A 14669-nucleotide genomic window follows, 5' to 3' on the forward strand; every position below is an offset into this window, starting at 1 on the left:
AATAGATGTGAATAATATGATAATAGTTGCCAGCTTCTTTATTCTTGGGGCCTAAAAGTACTAAATATGAGCAACAAGAACACAAAATACTGTACCAAATACTTAAAAATTAAAAAAAAAAAAATTAAAAATTACATCACACTAAATACAAATTTTGCTTCCATAAGCTAACCCAAAAAAGAGGCCCTCTAAAACTACAAGACCCTTGGGGAAAAAAACCAAATGAATATAAGAAATACCACTGCAAAGGTGATGGTTTTCTGAACCCATGATCACACTTGGTGAACATGGGTTCTAGACAAAGACCCCTCTCTGTGTCGATATGACACGAGAGGCAAAATAAATTCGACCCAGACGACCATCCGAACTTGGTCGCTGGGTCGATGGAATTCGATATGAACTATACACATGAAATGGTGACAAACAATGAGTATATGCACAGGAACACTTGATGTTGTAAGTTTTTCACCATGATCGTCGTGATCACATAGGCATTACTACTCTGCACGTTGAAGCAAAAACCCGAACCCGGAGTTTTCTCGTATCAGCGGTGGAGGATCGATGTCTGTTACGTCTACTTGTTTCATTGATTTCGAGATGTCGTCCACTGAAAATGGGATACTGAATCCAGAAGAAGCAGGATCAAAATAATGGAACTCAAACCATACATAATTCACTGGCAGGCTATAGCAATTTGAATGAAGATTGTACCTAGAGTCATCATCTAACAGGAATGAGCTAATAGCATTGTTGGAGTCTTCCGTCATCAGTTTTCGCATACTCGATATAACCTGTTCTTCGAAAAGTGGTATCAGAATAAAGATAAATGGAGGTACAACGATCCGAGAATCCAGAGAATCAAACGAAACAGTCATTCGAAAGCTAAGAGAGAATGAATTCGACCAAGGTATCCCGAGAATCAAACGAAACAGTAATTCAAAAGCTAAGAGAGAACGAATTCGACCAAGGTATCCCAAGAATCAAATGAAACAGTAATTCAAAAGCTAAGAGAGAACCAAGTCGACGAAGGAACCCCGAGAATCAAACGAAACAGTAATTCAAAAGCTAAGAGAGAGCCAGGTCGATGAAGGAATCCCGAGAATCAAACGAAACAGTAATTCAAAAGTTAAGAGAGAACCAATTCGACGAAGTTAACGTACTTCCGAGGATACACTATGCGTGCCGTATTTGTCATCCCAGTACATAGTACTGATCCTATATAACTGTTGTATGCTAAGCACCTGAGAAGCAACATATACAATAATATGGATTAAAGGCTGAAACCATTTGCAAAACAAGAGACAAAGAAGCAGAGCACTAACAGGACATAGGTCTTTTGTTATCTCGTTCAACGTCTTTTTCGGTTTTTGATGTATGACCTGAGAAGGACAAGAGTTCGTATAAATAAGCTACAGAAAGTCGTAGATAATAGAAGAATCGAGGTTATCGACAAATCTTACAAGGAATCCAACAGCCTGTCTAATATGCTTCAATTCGTCCCAAGCCGAGCCTGCATACTGTACAGGACGAGGTCGTTAGGAACAGCAAATAAATGATCTTAAGAGAATAAACTAAACATCACTTTGTGATTACTGACTTCCTCAGTTGCCCCAGAACACCATTGTTCTAATTCAGACAAGCCAGCTTTCACATACTCTCCATTGCTGAACGAACAACACTCGCGCCGCAAAAGAAGGCTGCAGAACGAATTAAATTGACGTTTTAAACTTTTGGAAGCGAAAAAAATCGACATTTGGCCTGTAAATACTTGATGCAATTGCAAAATGTCGAGTATGAATACATTACCTGTTGAATAGTTGAACGTTAATAAACGAGAATATCTGAGTGAAGACTTTGCGGACTAAGAATGGAGGAACCTGACAAAATCGGCCATAAGATTGCGGCTATACGAACGATAAAGATGATAGATGTTGTTAAAACTTAGAACTCAAGAACTCACATAGTTTGCTTTCATGATCTTCAAATAATTGTTTAAACTTTTTACAATGCTTTGCCAATGAGCAATTAAGGCCTGCTGAGCAATAGCGTTAGCTTGGGAGCGTCCTTTCACTAAGCTTGCTCGTGACGTCCTAGGAGCCTGCATTGAAATGAATAAATGAAGCTCCGGCTCATCGACATAACGTTCTAACAGCTGTTTCTTTATCGTTCTATCAACAGTAATATCCATTGTTGGAGGAATGATAAGATTTGATAGCTACCTGAATACATAATCCAAGTAAAGGCGAGATCTCTTTCTTTAGGTTGTCTCTTATCATTCCATATATTTTCTCCAAGAATGCTGTAAGCTGTTGCTTAAACAACAGTGCTGGATACTTGGCCTCGACCTGCCGAAAATCGTCCAACCTACCGAGCCCCCGGCTACTTAGAAATGATAGTCCAGCACTTTGTGGAGAAGCCCTTAATCCCTATAACGTGCAGAGCGGAAACGAGAGGTGATTAAGACGGAATAACAAAAGGTATAAAGGCCTGAAAGAATATAGATAGTTATTGTACTTGAGACATCCTTCCAAAAAGAGAAGAAGAAGCAGTTCTCCTTCTTTGAGGGGTCAAGCTTGCAGCTCCACTTGCTTTGAGAGTGTGTTGAAGAAGCAACAATAACGTCGACGTATTCGATAACCAATAAGTTAATACGTCATTGTTATCCTGGACCTTCAGCAGAGTGAAAACTACACGTGTCAACGATACGTAGATGACTTTCATTTATCTCGATTACCAGACAAGCGTTACAGTGCTAATGCTCACCTCTATGGATGAAGCTATTGTTTGAATGATTCGATCGAATATGCTGGTTCTTTCGACTTCGAACGACCTCCAATGAAGAAGACATTTGTATATAACACAAGCAGCAACTGGTTTGCCTCCAGAAAATCCCAAATCCTGTGTTATGCACTTCACTAGCAGGTCTTGGTTCTCCTGAACACGATAATCCGTCACAAGAAACAAACTAATTAATCTCGAACACCAAGAAGAACACGTTTGCTCTCAGGTTTTTTCTTCTTACCTGCTGCTTTTCATTAAGCGATTTCTGTGGTTTTTCCTCTGATTCAGGTTCACGTATCGTCGATAATGCTAGAGTTGTATCCTGATACGCAACGTGTACAATTTAAGATATACGAAATTGTTCTTTTGTTATCATAAAAATTAATTTATCTTACAGATGATACTTTGGCTTCTCCATGTGGAATGTTTCCATTCTCTGGTGTCCTCTGAAATTTCAACCAAAAATTGGTGGGGTTTCTTAGAATTCATAGTTTATCTGAAAAGACCCAATGTATCATATGAATATCATCACGTTCTACCTGAATGATCACCGACTTCGGTCTCGCAGATAAAGCTTTTCCTGTTGGCGACATGGTCAAGGCTTGCTGACGAAGTACCTGGTTCTCCGATTCTGAATTTGAAAGCTTCTCTTCAAGCCTGATGTAGAGAAGATAGTTTCATGTCATTGACTCTAAAGCATATATAAGAAATTTCGTACAGTCGAGAGAAGGAATCGCGTGACCGGAGTTGACACCACCAGAAAAAGAAATAGGTCGAGCCAGGCATATTAAAGTAGAACAATACCGTGTCGAAACTCAATAAGATATAAATAGAAAATAGAGGCAAAGATTTAATCTCTTACGAACCTCTGCACCGACTCCTGAAGTTGATCGACCTTTTGGTCTGCATCTTGAAGTTTTTTAGCCAGCTCCACATTTTTAGCTTCTGCATCTGTATAAGCTTTTTTAGCCTCTTCGGACGTCTTTTTCTCTGACAGCAGCAAAGCCTGTAAATCTCCGGGTTAGAGTATCCTCGAGATTTGAGAAAAAAAAATTTAAGAAACTTGACCATTGAAAAAGAATTAATGATCAACCCCAGACCCGATGCCCTCTTATCCCCCATTATATTTCCTCAGATTGTCCAAGATTGCAAGATCGAGCACACTGTGACTAGCTTATTGCTCTTATGGTAGCGCAATAGCAATCAGCCTCACCTCGTCACCATTCATTCAACCGAACTCATGAACCATAACAACACTAGAAATAAAAAAAAGAGCCCGTGCCACTCATCGCAAACTTCTTGATCAATTAGGTGCGGCGATTTAGGTTTATCTATGCATATAGTGATGAAATATTCCCTACCAAAAAGTACCAATCGGCTAAATAGTTGTAACCTACCTTCAAACTCTCCACCTCAGCCATTAAGGAATTGATTTTTTCAGTATCCTCAACAAAAACAGGAGTTTCCTTGACGACCGGAGGCGCTTCTTCAATAGCTTTCTTAGCCGCCTCTCGCTCTTTGATAACTTGAGCGTTGGCTTCTTCAACTTGTAATTGCATACCGTGCAAAGCGTCTTGTAATTTGGCGATTTCTTGGGCTTTCTCCTCTTCCAGATCAGTCTAAAATTCAAAGGGGAAAGCAAGCATATGAATTGCTGCTGAATGAGTACTTCGTTTCACGAACCGAGATCCACGTGTTACAATACACGAGAAAATAATCAAGAAATTACCCTCAGCCGCTTCTCGAGTTGCAAGCGCCATGTAAGTTCTTCTACACGTTTTTCTAATTTGTCTTTTGCTTCTTTGAGTGCACCAGTTTCCCTTGCAGCCTTCACGCATATAAATATATATATGAGCACCTTAATTTATTCCTCACAGCGTTCTTCATTCAACAGTTATCCTAAATACAATATAAATATTAGACCAAAAAAGTGACAAGTTTGAACCATTTTCAGTTGTCTTAGCTCCTTTCGTGCAACTCGTCGCCTCCAACCACATTGTGTGTATAATGCAGCCTTTTGGAGTCTCGTATAGTAAGAATATGCCATGTGACAACGCCAACGTGCCTGCAAGTCACCGAAGAAAAGTTAGAATCCCCAGACCAATTATCTAGGAGCTTCAAATTAACTTAGTGAAACATAAACGTCATAAACAAACGAGAAACAGCACCTGAATGATAATTGCTGCCTTCGTACGCTTCCTAAATCTGAACTCATCACGAGCCTTCATCGCCCTTAACCCCGTTTGCAATGTGGTTGCAGATGAGAGCAAATCTAAGTACGATTTCCTGGCAACATGTCGCTTGAAACACTTCTGGATTCTTAAAGCTGCTGCTTCCTGTCTCAACTGCTCGAAGAGTTTTCGAGCCAATACACCTGATTATAGTTTGAAACAAACATACATTAGAACTTCGAACTAGATACCCTACTCTTGAAAGGGTTAAGAGATTTAGACCATCTCTTTCCAGCAAGTCATGACTACCAAAAGGAAAAGATATAAAGCAAGATTATTGCATAAATTCTTATTGTAACATCCCTTGGGCATCAAATCAACTCCCTCAAACATTTACAACTAACACCCCAAGCCCACTACTAGCAGATATTGTCCTCTTTAGGCTTTTTCTTCCTGACTTCCCCTCAAGGTTTTAAAACGCGTCTACTAGGGAGAGGTTTTCACACCCTTATAAAGAATGTTTCGTCCCTCTCTCCAATCGATATGGGATCTCACAATCCACCCCCCTTCGGGAGCCCAGCGTCCTCGCTGGCACTCACTCCTCTCTCCAATCAACGTGGGATCTCACAATCCACCGCCTTCAGGACCTAGCGTCTTCGTCGGCACTCGTTCCTCTCTCCAATCGATGTGGGATCTCACAATCCACCCTCCTTCGGGGCCTAACGACCTCGCTGGCACTCATTCCCCTCTCCAATCGATGTGGGATCTCACAATCCACCGCCTTCGGGACTCAGCTTCCTTGTTGGCACTCGTTCCTCTCTCCAATCGATGTGGGATCTCACAATTCACCCCCCTTCGGAGCCCAGCGTCCTTGCTAGCACTCATTCCCCTCTCAAATCGATGTGGGATCTCACAATCCACCGCCTTCGGGACCCAGCGTCCTCGTTGGCACTCGTTTCTCTGTCCAATCGATGTGGGATCTCACAATCCACCCCCTTTCGGGGCTCAGCGTCCTCGCTGACACACCGCCGAGTGTCTGGCTCTGATACCATTTGTAACAACCCCAGCCCACCGCTAGTAGATATTGTCCATTTTGGTCCATTACGTATCATCGTCAGTCTCACGGTTTTAAAACACGTCTACTAAGGAGAGGTTTCCACATCTCTATAAAGAATACTCCGTTCCTCACTCCAACCGATGTGGGATCTCACAAATTCTGTTTCTGGCCATCCATAATTTCTCAAAAACTGTCCAAATACATGACCACCAAAGCATAACAGTTCTTCATGGAGAAAGCGAGGTTAATTTGGAGGAACTTGTCGGTCAAGGAAGGCACCATGAACTGAGGTAAAAAATCAGCCAGAGTTTCTCCCAAGAACTTCTCACAGAGGAGCAATTAACTAACAAGTGATTGGGAATCTCATTTTTCACATAAAACCAATTAAATCCACCTACATAAATATCTTCAGCCCCGAATACACATACTTCCAAAGAGATTTGAAGAAAATACCTCGAGTAAATGATTGCACTTGGATAGCAGCTTTACGTAATGCAACGAACTCCTTGCGTGCAATAAATGTTCGAATTTGCATTTGAATAGTTCGGGCAGCGTTGCTAAGCATCTCTGTTCTCTTTGCATCCAGAGAAGCCATCTGGCCAGCCCTCAGGAAGATTTTTGTCTTACCAATCTGACCAACCAAAGAGATAACAGATAAATTAGTCTCCGCCCAAAAACGGCAGGTTTCAGATACCTCCTAGGAGATGCCCAAAACCTCCAGATACTAAAAAGCACTCAGAAGCTTTCATATGAGATTCTCGAGTCCCAAACAAGTATTATCGTTCATACTAAAGAAAAACGAATTATTATCATTTGTAATAGAATCGAGTTACTTGGATACCCAACACCATGAAAGCACATAGAACCTTAGATACCAGACTCAGAATTCGAAAGGATATATATATTCGAACACAATAGAAGGATGAGGTTTTCCATACTCCACATATATTAAAGGCTTGAAATTAGCAAAGTTGAGTAGATACACAAAAAATCCCTGCTCTAGCAGTCATCCTACAATTTTTTTTCACACAGCTGAAATTATCAGCAAAAGGGATTGGTTAGTGGAGCGATGATTCGACTAAGCAAAAGAAACGAGAATTTCTTAGTTATTGAAATATCTTGGGAGCCAACCTTTTCAATCTACCAACCCCATTGGATTTCAAGACGTTAATTTCATAAACGATATGGGCGTGTTCGAGCCATGTGATTCAAATCCAACCAAAGCAATAGTTAAAAGAAATAATGAAATCACCTGATAACCTTTCAATCCCATTTTATCCAGGATCATCTGGCATGCTACCTTATCGTCATAGCTGCATAGATGTGCACAAAGAATACAGGAAACTTATTTCCCCTATTTTTCCTTTAATTTTGTTAAGAGAGAACTATATCACATAGAGCAGTAAATTGACTCACTTCCCATCCAGAACTTCAGGTGCAAGAACCCCGAAACGTAGGAGGAACTCATAAAATGTTCTTCTCGTAGGATATCCAGCACAGCTGATCCTTATTGCTTCAAGAACACCCTAAATAGTATAAAAGAACCACATAAGATTAACAAAAAGAGTAGGTTAACCTATAGCTAAGTCTTTTAAAAGATAAAACCAGATAAAGTCCAGGCGTACAACAGAGCAAAACGACACCGTATAGTATACTCACACCACAACGTAATTGCTGGATAACATTTGAGTTCTCAAAAATAGCAGGCTTGAGCACATTATTTGGCTTGACACATCTGATATAGTGAGGTTCTGTCGAATTCAAGGTCTCCATTAAAGATTGAAGTTGCAACTGCACAATTAAGAATGTGAAAGCATCACTATTTTGTAGAATTTAGGTTAGACACCAACTTTAAAAAAAGATGAAAGAAGAAACGAAAAGAGCAATCGTACCTTAAAACGTGAACCGATGGAAGAAAATTTTGAGGATTTTGATGATTCCTCTGGTTGAGGAGGAAATAGAGCTCTAGCAAAGGGGCATTTTGAGGCTGTCAATAAGGCCTGATGCTCTGCTACCACATAGTCTTTGTTTTTGTCCAAGAAAAGATCTGCCAAATAAGTCACCTGAAGCATTTTTGAAACTTTTGAGAGGGGATGAATTTAAGCATGGAGCAAAAAAAATAAGAACAAACTTAATATATTGACCTCTCCAGCATAATGAGATATTGTGAAGCTAGTACGAGATAGCTTAGGCTTAATGAAGCGCTTGTTGTTCTTGAACGTCTGGTATAACTTCTGAGCAAACGTTTCGTGTGTAGATTTAGGAAACATGCTGTATGAAGCAAAAACAATGAAACATGAGAATGGAAGGAAGAATCAAGATCATTTGGACATTATATCATAAAATTAGTAAACACCATGGAGTAGATGAAACAGTTAATACTGATTAAAATTAGCTGCCATACCAGGCCTCATCCAGAAGAGCAATAATTCCTCCAGGTTTCTGTGAATGAAGAGCTGTATTTTAATTACTTAACTCTTATAAGATATATAACAGTGTAGATAGAGATGGCAAGAAGAGTTGCACACCTTTTCAATAAGATCCAAGACATCCTGGTTATCAACAAACTCAATATAACTCCAATTGATCTCCTCTTTGGTATATTCCTCCTGCTCCATTTTGAAAACGTGCTGCATATACAAAATTAACCAAAAACTTCAATCGAGTACGCAGGTAGTGTCCTATGTTGAATCTTACACATCCAAGTCAACCAACCTGATTGAAATGTTGCTGCAGTTTTTCATTTGTAAAATTGATGCAGAACTGTTCGAAGCTATTAGAAAAAGAATCGATCAATTGCAAGAAAACATAAAAAAATCTAACTCGAAAATGCACAAGTGATCATTACCTGTTGAATTTAAAACTCTCAAATCCATATATATCCAGAACTCCAATCAATGATTTAGAATTTGGGTCTTGTCCAATTGAGTTGTTAATCTTCTCCACGAGCCTACAGGAAAGGTATGAAAAAGAACGGAGAAGAATCAAGAACGATAAATCCATTCACATGCTGACTCCTGAAATATCCTTCTAGGTTGATAAATCACTGATAGAGAAGAAGAAAATGAACGAGGAAGGAAGGTCTAGAGGTCTGAACCCAACCTCAGGACTAGAGAGATTAGATTACCAGTCGAAGAGCCGTGAATAGATCGTTTTAGCCAAGGCATCCCTACTACCCAATGCAGCAACAGGATCAAGAGTTCGAGTTATAACTTCTTCTGGCGTTACCATAACACGTTGAATCAGTGCATCTTCCAAACTCTTTGCATCACACCTAAATTAAACATTTAGAAAATGATAGCTTTTGAAGTATTAATAATGACTAAAACATCTTTTGTGGAAATTTTCAGGGAACGAACTTAAGCAATTCGGCAGTGATATTGAGATGGAATCTGGATTTTTCGTCCTTAATGACTGAAGAATCAATCTCTTCTCCCTTTGCAAATTCAACATTTCCAAGATGCAAAATTGCAGCTACAACCCTAAAAATTGCCTCCTGAAATGGATTATTTATTATCAAAATTTGGATGTGATAAGAAGCACGAGTACACCAAAAACTACTGAAAGCTAACCTGCTCCTCCTCGCTGATTCCAACTACATCCATCGCCCTTCTGGTCGCAAGATATTCATGGGCATCGTTGATTCCATCCAACTCAAAGCATTTAGATTGATTTAAGTAGTGGAACGATTTAGGGTCTCCTAATTTATACTTCTCCCTTTCCTGGTTTTTGTTGATGCATAGATTAGAATCAGAGGTATAAGTTACCGTCACGTGCAAATCGTTTATGATTTTAAAGTTGAACATTGTACCTCAGGAGGAGCTGCACATAGAAGGTAAAAGCAATGATAGTTTCTTTCAGGATCTGAAATCTGACATACTCGAGACCTTTCAAGCAAATAAGTTCTGACAGCTGCCCCAGATATTCTCCCACTCTTGTCAAATTGGATCTCAACAAATTTACCAAAGCGACTGCATTTCACACCAAAATTACTAACTATTGCATAAACTTTTTGAATAAGCTTGCAGCATTTAAGAATGTTCTGTCCCTTGCACAAGAACATTCGGTGATAGTGAATATATATCGAGCATCGAGGCTTGGATGACCATCAATCATAGAAATGATTATAAAGTTGATATTCTCACAGATTAATTACATAATTCATAGACATGGGAGAAGTACATCAATTTCAAATTTGATGGAGCTTGCTACAAACAAATGTGAGAGAAGAAAATTGAATGATTTCTATTCAATATTAAACAATCGAAACATACTCCTCGGCATAGAAAAACTCACCTTGAATTATTGTTCCTAACAGTTTTTGCATTGCCAAATGCTTCAAGAACTGGATTGGACTGGGAGGATATAGAAAGAAATAAACATCAGAGGCTTCAATTATGAGAGTGCCAGTAGTTCTCTATTATGCATAGTAAAAAGATCCTTATCTTACTTCCAGGACTTGTTGTTCAACTGTTCGTCCTTCCACTCCAGATCGGCCTCCAAGGTATGCAAGGTACCGCATGAGCATCTTCGTGGTCTCAGTCTTACCAGCACCACTTTCTCCACTAACTAGAATTGAATTGCTTTTTCCTTCATTAATCATTGCCCTACAATGGACAGAAGAAGCTAGTTAAGCCAAAACGTGGAGAAAACACACGGTTAACTACATTTTCCACCTAAATCGAAGTTATATTGCCACCCAAATTCTAATGGAAGAAACGAAATACACGCCTTTGTAAAACCTTGCTAACCCATACCAAGAATTTAGATTCTACGAATATTAACAAGTAGCAACGAACAGAAGTTTTTGTCAAACTTCATTCTTTTTTTATTTTATTTTTCCATCAAATTAATGACGGTGTGAGAATGCATGCATGGAAGCATTAGTAGATGCCCGACAAATTAATTTAAGATCACAACTAAACCAAGAAATCATAGGCTACACGACAACTAAAGGATAAATTTTTTTTATTGAATTGTTACTTAAGCTACTTAAAAATTTTGAAACTAATGAGTAGTCCCCATCTGTTATCCCACGTGTAATAGCTCAAGGTCACCTCTACTAGATATTATCATCTTTGGGCTTTCCCTTCTAGGCTTCCTCTCAAGGTTTTAAAACACGTCTGTTAGGGAGAGGTTTCCATACCCTTATAAGGAATACTTCGTTCCCCTCTCCAACTGATGTGGGATCTCACATCCACCCCCTTGGAGATCCAGCGTCCTCGCTAGCACACCACTCGATGCCTGGCTCTGAAAGACGTGTTTTAAAAACCTTGAGGAAAAGCTCAAAAGGGAAATCCCAAAGAGGATAATATCTGCTAGCGGTGGACTTGGGCCATTATACCGCATCTATCCCTCGTTCCTAAAGAAAATCCAAAAAAAGAAAAGGAAGCTTACCTGTATGCCACTTCAGCAACTGCAAAGACATGAGGACTTAGTTCTCCAAATCCAGCTCCTTTGTATTGTTCCATCATGTGAGTATCATACAGATGGGGTAATCTTTGGAATGGATTTATGGCAATAAGTATATTTCCAGTGTATGTCTGCAAGGATGTTAAAGGTATGATATGCAATTTATACAAATCTCTGTTATCTGGAAATATTCTTACTGTATTCACAAAGAGAGGAGATAATGATTTCCTACATAGATTTCATTGAGTTCATATCTGGTAGCCAAGTTGCTCAGAACTCCAGGTTCATGCAAGTATGACAACTTTGTCATGTCATCGACACCTGCAGCAGGTGCTTCGGTATCCTTGGGGAATATTTTTGATATATTTGCAACAACCTGCAATTAATAGTCAAGTATCAGTCTAATGGGCCCAGCTTCGATCGTCATTTCAAGAAAAATTATTGAACCAAATCAAATGCACATGCACGAATTGTCATACTATTGACCTAAGAAGCACATATACAAATACGAGATATGAATACGACACAACATGGACATGACAACATGTTCTTTTTTAAAAATCTAGGATACGGACATGACCCGACACATTTATTAAAAAGTCAATAAGTTTATGGATTTATATGCTTGAAAAATGAGTTTGATGTATTTCGTTCTCAGACTATATTATTTTTGTCCTATATCATTACATGCCTATTTAGTATACTTAAGTGTGATGTGTCTAACAAATATTGAACCTATAGACTTTGTGCAGCTAATGTGTATTACACATCTATTGTGCTAACAAGTGTTCGTTATTCCTTAAATTTAGCATTGAAACATGCTGACATGAATATTAATTCATGAGCTGAGTGCATGACTCACCGTCTTCCCATTTGTAGTGCGGACGTGAATTTCCTCTCCATTGATACGAAAAACTTCACCATCAATCCATGCTAGTTTTGGATCTTCAATCCAGACATGAGAACCAACAATGATGTTAACTGGTCCACTCTGCTTACAGAAACACAGTAAAAGGCATATTAGTGTTCGAAGAGTAGTAACATTCAGTTCAATAAACATATGCAATCGAAAAGACTATCATAAACATAATTTTTACTTCATCCTAATATAAATCAACAGAGGTATCTAGAGCATGAATTTCACAAAAGAAAAAAAAAGAAGATACTTTATCTTCATAAATTGCACTTGGGTGAAACTCTCTTGATTATTTTCTCCTCTTCTCTACTTTTCACTTTTCAATTCTTGTCATCAATACACACACGAGCACTCCAATGCATAAGAGATAACAAGTAATACCCAAGTAATCATATAGTTAAAGATGGAACATGTCGTAGAGACGATGATCATAAGAACGAATTTATGGCAACAACACCAGGAAGAACTCTAATAGCAATCATAGCTCGATGACAAATGATAACTATAAAATTTTAGCACATTCCAACTTAACAAAACTATTAGGTTATAAACCATAAAGATTGAGTTCCGTTGAGACCACTAAAAGAGTATTATATCAACATCGCTCAAGAATCCTACCGTTTATATGAATCAACGCTTACCTGAACCTAACTCTAAATCAATCACTTGGTACGTTAGTCGAATATTACACATTTGGATGAAAAGGCTTGAAAAATGGCACAAAGTAAATGATTGTCACAAGTCAACAAAACACCAACAACCATTTGATTTACAAGCCAATTCAAAATACCGATCGAAATAATCACTTTGTTTATTTGCACCGAACCGAAAAATCGGTCAAATTGGCTGTTCTCTTTCTTATTATCCAGAGGTATTCCATATTACAATCTAGCGTATTCAATTTAAACTCATAGTTGGAAATGTCCCTGATGTTAATCCCTAATCTGGAGGAGTAGAAATGAGACCATCACGGATTAAGAACATAGTTTGAGCTCAAAAAAATGGCGTCAGAACCACATTCCATTGAAAACTCCACCCAATAGTACAAGTTCAAAGTCCAAATTCAACTTTATTCTAAAAAAAAACCGAAAGCAGCATGCTATCCAACCAACATACAAAGAATTCAAGTCAAAATGGTCATAAAGCCGAGTAAATCCAGCAAATTACAATGCAAACAAAACAAATATCAATCATTTCATTGACGTTACCATGGCGATTATGAACGGCGATCTTCCGTGTTAACTCATCCAAGACAGAAAGGAGTCAAAAGGAACCAAATACTCGACGACCCAGATCGGACAAAACGCACAAGTACCCACAAAGCTTAACCAGCTGATATATCCAAAAACAAAGCCACAAGAGCTGGAGTTCGCAAAAGGGTATCAATAAAATCCCCTCAAAAGAACTTCCTCCGCCGCAAACTCATCCGAAACAAACGGAACAAGACACGGAAAGCTAGATCGGATAGAAGCAGCTGAAGGGTAAGAAATGGAAGACCAAATATTGACAAAACAAATACAGAAGGTTCAATTGGGAACTTAAAAGAAGGCGATAAACAGAGAGAAAGGAAGAAAACAAAGCTGCCGCGAAGTTTTTTTTGTTGTTCTTCCTTCTTTTCTATGTGGGTTACCCTTTTTTTTTTCCAAAGCTTCTGGTTCTGAGGTGAGATTGTTTTGTTTATAAACCAAGGCGAAAAGGTTGAAGCAATTTCTTTGGGTGTGAAGGGGGTTTCTCTCTCTAGGCTGTGCTGTAAGATTTCTCTCTCTAAAAGTTAAATTTTTTTTGTTCAATTTGATTTTGGGGAGTATCCCGTTTGTTGGGTTTGTGAGATGGTGGCGTTGGTATAGAAGAGAGGGCTGCTGGTTAGTTCAACATTCGTGGCCTCCATATACCGTGTGTCTCAATTACTCATTATTATGCTCTAAACCCGACATTAGAGAGCTAATCAAGGAGGCTATGGTTTTTGCCCCTGTTTTTCCTTTTATTTACGTCAACTGCCATCGCAGCTTCTTGGGTTTTTACCGCCGCCACCCTTGGCCGTTTTACCTGACGCTAAAATTCAATCATTTTTTGTAATAAATTTGTTTTTTTTTTATATATATATTTAACCACTTATTTTGTTAATAATTTCTACTTGTAAGTTATAATAAACTGAATTTAATTTAACTAATATGAATTATCAACCCAACCGTTAGTGGTTTGAATTTGAACGGTCGGTACCTAAATGTCGTTGAACTAACAAAAAAAAAAAAAAAATCTACTCGTAAAACTGATCTGACTCTTAAATTTTTGTAACGTTCTTGATTAGTCCTTTTCTTGGTCTTCTCTAGTA

At 38.7% G+C, this 14669-nt stretch overlaps 1 protein-coding gene across 1 annotated transcript; it reads right to left on the reverse strand.

Annotated features, from left to right (window-relative positions):
- Positions 1-8: 8 nt before the first annotated feature.
- LOC111792608 (myosin-17-like) lies at positions 9-14142 on the reverse strand. The gene is made up of 39 exons (XM_023674118.1): positions 13546-14142; positions 12284-12412; positions 11654-11797; positions 11407-11552; positions 10460-10616; positions 10306-10364; positions 9821-9980; positions 9582-9731; positions 9369-9505; positions 9137-9283; positions 8858-8959; positions 8725-8782; positions 8538-8639; positions 8414-8451; positions 8154-8280; positions 7902-8072; positions 7669-7800; positions 7426-7535; positions 7262-7322; positions 6463-6640; positions 4950-5155; positions 4727-4846; positions 4511-4609; positions 4179-4400; positions 3648-3787; positions 3321-3438; positions 3177-3227; positions 3023-3103; positions 2764-2934; positions 2515-2670; positions 2220-2426; positions 1961-2098; positions 1807-1877; positions 1598-1697; positions 1461-1517; positions 1323-1379; positions 1161-1241; positions 712-791; positions 9-621 (listed from the first exon to the last, which is right to left on the reverse strand). The coding sequence occupies exons 1-39, from the start codon at positions 13546-13548 to the stop codon at positions 498-500; spliced, it is 4590 nt and encodes a 1529-aa protein (XP_023529886.1). The 5' UTR covers positions 13549-14142; the 3' UTR covers positions 9-497.
- Positions 14143-14669: the final 527 nt, after the last annotated feature.

Source organism: Cucurbita pepo, chromosome LG04 (genome assembly GCF_002806865.2).
Source record: "Cucurbita pepo subsp. pepo cultivar mu-cu-16 chromosome LG04, ASM280686v2, whole genome shotgun sequence".
Classification (NCBI taxonomy): Eukaryota; Viridiplantae; Streptophyta; class Magnoliopsida; order Cucurbitales; family Cucurbitaceae; genus Cucurbita; species Cucurbita pepo.

Excerpts from the sequence above, each read along its gene's own strand:
- LOC111792608 (XM_023674118.1), bottom strand. Across the intron at positions 6,641-7,261 it reads TGGGATTGAAAGGTTATCAG|ATTGGTAAGACAAAAATCTT; the intron begins GTGATTTCATTA and ends TTGGTTGGTCAG. Across the intron at positions 2,935-3,022 it reads CGCTTAATGAAAAGCAGCAG|GAGAACCAAGACCTGCTAGT; the intron begins GTAAGAAGAAAA and ends TATCGTGTTCAG.